An 8,149-nucleotide genomic window follows, 5' to 3' on the forward strand; every position below is an offset into this window, starting at 1 on the left:
CTTAACGTAACCGTTGGCTGTCTGAACAACCCGGAAATTCTGGATTTGAAACCAAGAAGTTCCGGATTTGAATTCCGATTTCGAACCCGAAAGTTCCGAATTGAGTTCCGGTTTTACTTTGAGAAGTGTTGATCATTTATCCCGGCCTATCACGTTTATCTCTGCTTTATCTCTAAAGTTTCCTAGTATTATTTCTAGGTCCAATAGCATCTTAAATGGTTATGTGAGCTTGACAATTCTATAAGAGAGGTTCGTTGGACAAATTTAGGACATAGGTCTTATTCTCATCAAAGAATTTTTTAAAGGCTCACATTCAAGCTCCCTTCTGGTTGCCCGTTTCGGTCCTACAGCAATAGTTTCACAACGTTTTTCCATTCATAGCACAAGCATGTGGAGTGCCAACTGAACCCCGAAAGCAAACTCTTTAGCGATCAACCAGGTACAGACCAGACCTGCTCAACAAACACTCACACGCAGCAATTGAGGGGGCAAAACGGCCAAGCCAGTTCTGCATTTTGCAGATGCACATCACTAACTTAATCATTGTACCATTACACGTGCAAACTCGTACTGCATCTTCAGATGCACTACTCACCGACAGCCCAAGACGCTCGACGAAGGGTTCGACTATTGGACGAACTTGATCGGCCAGAGCTTGGGCCTCCGCAGGCGTGCACGCATACCCCTTGCTTAAGATCCCGATATCTAGATCAGGAACATGATTATTCAGCACTCCATGAGCATGGGAAACAGCCATCACAGCACCCTGGGGCAGCTCGGCTTAAACGCAGGACTTCTGCTCATCCAAACCAACGAGCTTCTTTTTCAGGTCTTCAATCTCCTTGTCCTTCAGCTCGAGTCTTTGTTCAAGGCTTGCCTGCTTGTCCATCACTTCCCGAAGGTGCTGTGCATCAGCTATAAGCCAAAACAAGGGTGTTAGAGAATGAACCAGACGCTCGTGATCAGAAGAATTAAAGCACCAAACCTTCATGGGCTGCTCAGAGTTTGGCCACCTGTCCCTCCATTTCCATGGCCTTAGTCGCTGAATGATCTAGTTGAGACTGGGCTTGAAGCCATTGCTCTCGGAAGTCTTTCAGCTCTTTGATTATGTCATCCAAGGGAGTGGGCAAGGATTTGGCTGGGGACTTGGTGCACGTCCCTACCTCAGGAACAGTATTCTGTACTGCCCCATTCTTTGAGCATCGGATTCCCGAGTATGGGGTGAGACGGTGGCGTCTCGAACAGCTGCAGGCCTGAAAGCAAAAGTAGCATCATGAGCGAAGTTCTCCAAAAAGAGAACTCTGCAAAATGCATCAAGTCCATATAACTCAGTGAATCATTGGAAGAGACAGCTTCAGAATGGTTTTCCTCCTTTGCGCAGGTGCAGGAGTGGGCTCAGGTTGTGGAGCAGGTTCCGCCTGGCCAGAATTCCGTCGAACAGGTTTCAATGATGTAACACGAGCAAAATTCTCAAATAAATGGCTGAACACTATCATCAGTGGTACCTGGTCGTCTGGACGAGGGGCATCTCTGAGCGGGTTTTTTTCATGGAGGTCCGGATATATCTCCTTGGAAGACAACTCATGGAGCTTGTTTTCTTCAGATGGTCTGAGTTTGGGAGACTTGTGTTTCTTCGTCAGGCTTGGTGCAAGGTCCGGTGGTCCATCAAGTCGAGTTTTCCTCTTCTTTATTGAAGCAGCTCGGGGAGGAGGACGGGATTTTGGAGTATTGCTCTTATAAGAAAACAAGGGATTCTCTAGTTGTTTTTTCCCGCTAGGAGCAGCAGTATCCTTACCGCATGCAGCCTCAAACCAAGCTCCACCAAAATCTTCATCATTGCTGCTGACATTCTGAAAAGGACAACCAAAGGGCATAAAACAAGAAACATTAGCAGTTAAAAAGGAATAACACGCAGCTGTGCATGTGCTTGTAACTAATCTAGTAGTTTCAGAACATGCAGAAAAGCAGATACTTTCTAGATTACCCAACCTAAGAGGAACGTTCTACCGTAACTTTGATCGACACTTAAAACACAATAAAAGAATAGAACAAGCATTGTATAAATTTTTCTTTTGATACATTCTAAAAAACAAGCACAAAAAAATAATTTGGTTAGGTACATTACCAAATTATAAGGAATAAAACACAATAGCACATCATCAGCATTATGAGCTTGTAACCTATCTTGCAGTTTCAGAACGTACAGGAAACATACAGTAAACACTAAGGGCACCAAATTCGAGTTTAACAAATATTTGAAAGAAATATAGATTCTACGGAAATTTGTGCAGACCTCTGATTCTTGTTTCCATGGACCATAAACCCAGTCATATCGAGGCCTCAGTAATTTCTCGCTCAACTGAACTTCCACCCCTAAATGTTCTGACTTAAATGTGTATTTTAATTCTGGATGAACATCGGTTGTCACTCCTAGCCACCAGCCACCACCTTGGAATGCTTCAACCTCATCATTGATGCGGAAACTAATAGCTTATGCTTGTGGTGGGCAACGCCTGACATGCTTCACATCAACAATCTCCTCAGGCAAAGCAGTACCATCACTATTCGAAACAGTGTACTCCACTAAGAGGTTGTTCTTCCAGAAAGTCTTCGCAACAACTGCAGGCAACCAAGCAACAACAGAATTATCTTCCAACTTAGAAACTTCGATTTTCATTCCTTCCGTGTACGGCACTGCCTCGGTCATCGCCTAGCAGGCAAAGTGTAGTGTTTTAGCACTCAATGAACAGCTCAAAGGAGGGGGAGAAACTTTATACAGGTTAAAAAAAAAAAAGTTATAACACGAGCTAATCTACCAGGATGAGGGTAAAATGCAGATGCTGACTCCTACAAATTTCTGTTAGCAATCAAGAAAGGAAATTGAATTATCACAAATGATCTTTTTTTGAGGAAATATCACAAATGATCTAACTTCTTAGCAACAGCGTCAGGCAATGAAACCATCCTAGGAAGTGCAACAACATATATATCTCTAACATATCTAACATCTAGCTGAAATAGACTCCTTCAAAGATTTAAATTTCCAACAGAAAGCGTTTGTAACATCATTAGTAATTGAGAGCTCACAACTTCTTTCAATAGTTTCGAGCATTCTGGCTTCATGAGGCTCAAAAGTAGAAAAGGAAAAAACAAGTACAGATAACTCAAATGCTTTCCTGGTTCAGATCGACTAGTATAATTTCATCCCAGCACGGTCCATCTTCAATCAAACACATTCAACGCATCCAAGTAGCTTATTTTGGTGAATGGTAACTCAATTTAATAAAAAAAATCTGATGACTTGCAATCTTCAGGCCAGGGACCACAAGCACACTAACTCGCAAGTTGTGTGTCCTGCAACATCCAGAACCCTTCTCTAACTGCTGAATTACTCAAGCTAATATAGATAAAAATCCATCAGATACAATAATAAGGTACCAATGGTATCGCATAGGCCATAGCAGTATAGCACTCATCCCTACCCGTTCCAGTGTCCAAGGATCGACATTGTTCTCACTCTCTTAAGTCTCCAAACGACAATATATGGGATCGCCATTTCTAATCCTAATAATGAAATCACCTGGGATGACGGAAAAGGACTGAATTTTTCACGGATTAGTGGCTCGTGGAAAGATGGAAACCCTTACTACCATGCCTTCGGCGGAGCGCTTCAAAAGGAGCCGTTGACCCACTCGAGGTGGGGTCGGACGTCGGCGGCGTTGAACTCCATGACCTCCCGCGACTCCGGGAAGCACACCCTGACCTTCCCGTCCCCGTCCGCGCCGCCGAGATCGACCCCGAGCCACCAGGCGTCGTCAAAGAGCGCGTCGTGCTCCACGGGCGCCAGCCCCGGGGCGGGAGTCCAACGCGGTGGCGGGCGCGGGCGGAGGATCCGCGCCGGCACGACCTCCCGGAGCGGGCGGTCCGAGCCCTCAGACTCGACGAGGGCGTCGTACTCGACGGTGTAGCCGCGGGGCTTGGTGCTGCGCGCCACGACGACGGCTGCGTAGTGGGCCCCGCGCAGGCCGGGCTCGTCGGGGACCACCTCCACGGGGTCCCCGGGTTGAACCGCGGCGGCACCGCGGTGCGGCGGCGTGGCGTTCGTAGCGGTCGCATTGGCGCCGCGGAGGTGGGGGTGCGGCGGAGATTGTGGGGGGGCGGGGGGGGGGGGGACTGGGGTGGACTGCACGGGACCGAAGAGCACGTGACAGGGTTCTATCCGCCGTTGGATCTGCCACGTGGACGGCAGATCACCGTTGGGTTCTTTATCCAGCACTGTCTCGGTCGAACTTTCAAAAGTTTGTTCGGCCGAACGAACGAAATTTTAGGAAAAAAAATTGCCAAATTTGGTTACGAAAGATCCCAATTAGTTGGCATCTGCTCAAAACATGGCATTGCCAGACTCCTCTCCAAGGTCTTTAACCGTAGGGCGTATTTTGATAGGAAAAAGGAAAGATCATCAAAAGTAATGAAATGAGCATTGTATTGGAATCACCTTGGAATACCGATGTATATTCATACAACATTACAACTTGACTAATCGTTGGCCAAGCGTGACTTTCAGATCAAAATACCAATCTATTGATACCAATTTGACTGATTCCTACAATTTCAATCTACCCCAGGTTTTTGCATTTATCCTCCCACCAAAATTCACTGATAAGATAAAAGTGCAGGTACAATACGCTTGATTGTGCTACAAACCTGCAAGTATCATCAGTCTAATAGAGCAATTATCCTGAGATGATGTACAAGGTGATGGTCAATGGACTGATTGTCTGAAAAGAGGGCCAAAACAGTTGTAAACTAGCCCAATAATAAAGAGAAGCAGACTGATCGCGTTTGGGCCTCAAAACGAAAGGAACAGACAAAGGAGAAAACCCCCACCACTGACTTGACAAGCGACCCTAGCAGCCATCAACTAACGGTCCCAGTGGCCATCAAATGTCATAATCTGCATCAATGGGGCTTTGAATTTCACCACCATGGGTCGATCACATGGCACACAGCAACACAGCATAGCACATCAGTGTGCTGTGGCCAGGTGCAGATATGCATGTTCAGAACAAAAACGCATGGGCTGTGTAGCTAGTCTGCTTGCTATACCTGCATATGCATGCTGTCGTGCTGCAGCAGAGTAGCAGACAGGGGCTGATCGAGGCAACTGAGAGAGCAGATATAGCACGCACATATACACCTGTCTGAATTTTTGCTGCTTTGATTTGGTAATCATATATGCCCTCTGCTTGGGATTAATGCCAAGAAGTATGTCTCTGATCTCATCTCGAGCCTTATGTATATTTATTGGTGTCTGTTTTCAGAAACCAGCTTCCCATCCCCTCCATTATCAGAAGACCCAAGCAGTCAGTGCAATACTGAAAATTGAGCAAGTTAGACATGCATAGCTGGGACATGTCTGATCCCTCTCCTGAATCCAGGGTGTCTTGGAGACCACATGCTCCCCCATTCTCAATGAGAAGAGAGAGATGGGGTCACACCATTAACCATCTCTTATCTCTACCTCCTCCCTCCTGCATGCATGGGGACTCAGCACGAAGACGACGACGACGCTAGCTGCTGCTTCTTCTCTACTATTATAGCGCGCTTCAAATTGCGTGCTCCTCCACGTGCACGCCATCAGATGGCTTGGGAGTTTGGAGCACTGCGAGTTCGAGCAATACAGTATACTAGTAGTACTCCAGTCTCCAGGTTTCAGCTCTCTCATGCATGCACATCGGAGTTCGTGAGCTGACGACGAGCACTGGTTAACTCCGACAACGACGCAGATGAAGAGGGAACTGTAATGCAGATACCATTGTTTAGAGGTCAGTGAGTGATCTTCATAAGTAATTGGTGCAAAGCACATTTTGGGAGGAATGTATGTGTGCCTTGGGGGATTCCATGATACAACTTGGTCGCTTTTCCATCCCGATCATCTTCACAAGACTAGATGTCTTTTTTTTTTACTCTTCATCACAAGCAAATTTCTATAACCATATATGTGAAGATGATGGTGATTACAATTAAAGAGAAATGCATAAGTGAACCGTGTTAGCTTGAGATCGATCAGAAAATCTCTATGTAATCATATGCCTGAGTTTGGTGATTTACAATTAAAGAAAAAAGTGCATAATAAGTGAACTGTGTTAGCTGGATATCAAGACAAAAGAAGAGGGGTGAGAAAAGGACAGAGATTCCCCTCCTGGTCTGAGGGCCAGGCTAAAAGGCTTGGGACTTGGGAGCCACTTGTCCGCTGCTCCTAGTTCAAGGAGGCCCTCCATATCAGCCCATCAGATTTGCCACTACTCCCTGTTTGGAGTATAAATAATTGTGCATCCAAGTGAGTGAGGAGCAAACTTTAGCAGGGAGGGCGAGGGATCTGTGGATCGAGCCTCTTCAGCTCCTCCTGCGCCGCTGCTAGATAAACTGCTCACTCGCTACCTATATATAGCTTACCAAGATCTCTCTTGAATCTGAATAACTTTAATCCTTTCATCAGATCAAGAGAACGAAGGTGAGCTCCATTTCTCTTGTCCCTCTCAAAATAGACTTTTTTCCTTTGGTGTCATGCAGCTTCAGCTTAATTGCACTGAAGTAACCAATAGTCTCCCAATCTGTTCTCATATTTCCTCTCCATGTTTCTCCGAATTAGTTCCAAGTTTCCTAATAAGAGAAGCTTGCGAGATATTCTAGTTTTTATATATGTGTCCTCATGTATACAGGTTAAATTTCAAGCCCTCTATGTCTTCTAGATCTTGCACTGCATGCTTTTTCTTTGTTGATTCCTCAACCCTAACATATACATCTTTTGAACACTGGTATACTGAGATGATCGTTAGTTTGATATATGACCAAGGTCACGTTTTTATTTCCCTGCCTTTCCGTAGATCTCTGCTTCCAAGATTTGGCCAGCAATATGGCGAGCGATGATCCTGTCGATGATGAAAACCCTACATCTCACACTAATAACAACATCAGTAGTGTAAGTGTATTACTATCTGCTTGTTCGTTTGAGAATGGACAGAGCAAATATATGAAGTCCTTGTAATGATATCTCCTGTTGCTTTTTTGCATAGATATCTTTCCAGGATAACAAGAACGAACAAATGTCCAGGGTAGTTTCATCCCATGATCAGTACACAAGGACGGTGTTTGACTTCGTCCACACCGACAAAACCACCACCAAATCTTCCCGTCAACCCCGATTGCAAGGACAAGCTAGCGTGGCCGCTCCTGCATAGCCTATGAACCGGTACTATCCCGATTGAGCTTTCCATTCCACAAAACCTCTCCTCTACAGCCTCGGTTGATTCGTACGTTCGTTTCTTCTGGTTTCTCGTACTAGAACTAATATTCTTGACCTTGTAAGGCCTCTTCTTGACCTTGTAAGGCCCTGCCTCTGCGGCTGGCTCCTCCTCGCACCTCTTGCTTGTTTCTTCCCTGCTATCCCCGGAATCAGTCTCACCATCATCGTGTTCATGAGGCTCCCGCAACATCCTATTTCCCGCTCCCTTCTATCCCTCCTGAGCTATCTCATCCCATGCATGTAACCATGTTTGTTTGTATAGAGTGTTGTATTAATAGATTTCTAGTTTATTTGTAAGAGTAATAATCCGGTTTCTTTCTTTCGTGGAGGCAATACCCGCACGTTTGTACTGCCCGGTTTGAAAAGAGGCATGAGAGATGCCGATTAAATTATTTTTTGCAATAAACCACACGACAACGAACTGATTCAACAACAAGCAGCCGGGTGATGAAATGAAACCAAACAATGCATGCCACTTCAAGTCTTTGGCCTGCACCGGAATTGAATGCGCTGTAGCTAGCTACGACGACATGCATATCAAGCTACAATATATTAAAGTATTTTGCAATATATATGATGATGCTTGTTATTTTTCGATGCATGGATTCACTTGCTCGGCACAGATGGTCATCACTGCCTTGCAACCTGGGCAAAGGAAAGGGGTAGAAGATAAGACTTTTGTGTGATCGATCTTTGCAATTCTAGCCGCATCGATCTATCTGTCTCGGATCGGACCAGCTCGTGCTTCCTGCCGGGGCGATGACATGAGCGCATGCAAGTGTTTGCTGCGGCCCATGCGACGTGCATAATGCATGAGAGCATGAGAGGCTGACTGACTACATA

General features: G+C 45.6%; 1 protein-coding gene and 1 long non-coding RNA gene across 2 annotated transcripts; one reads left to right on the plus strand and one right to left on the minus strand.

The window, feature by feature from the left end:
- Positions 1 to 356: 356 nt before the first annotated feature.
- Positions 357 to 2,707, minus strand: LOC112885088. Its single transcript, XM_025950767.1, has 6 exons — positions 2,557 to 2,707; positions 2,294 to 2,490; positions 1,506 to 1,850; positions 1,351 to 1,418; positions 986 to 1,253; positions 357 to 915 (listed from the first exon to the last, which is right to left on the minus strand). The coding sequence occupies exons 1-5, from the start codon at positions 2,705 to 2,707 to the stop codon at positions 1,160 to 1,162; spliced, it is 855 nt and encodes a 284-aa protein (XP_025806552.1). The 3' UTR covers positions 357 to 915; positions 986 to 1,159.
- Positions 2,708 to 6,371: 3,664 nt separating this feature from the next.
- Positions 6,372 to 7,688, plus strand: LOC112888120. Its single transcript, XR_003227722.1, has 3 exons — positions 6,372 to 6,514; positions 6,888 to 6,982; positions 7,089 to 7,688. It is a non-coding gene; the product is annotated as an uncharacterized LOC112888120 (long non-coding RNA).
- Positions 7,689 to 8,149: the final 461 nt, after the last annotated feature.

The sequence above is a fragment of the Panicum hallii genome, chromosome 3 (assembly GCF_002211085.1).
Source record: "Panicum hallii strain FIL2 chromosome 3, PHallii_v3.1, whole genome shotgun sequence".
Classification (NCBI taxonomy): domain Eukaryota; kingdom Viridiplantae; phylum Streptophyta; class Magnoliopsida; order Poales; family Poaceae; genus Panicum; species Panicum hallii.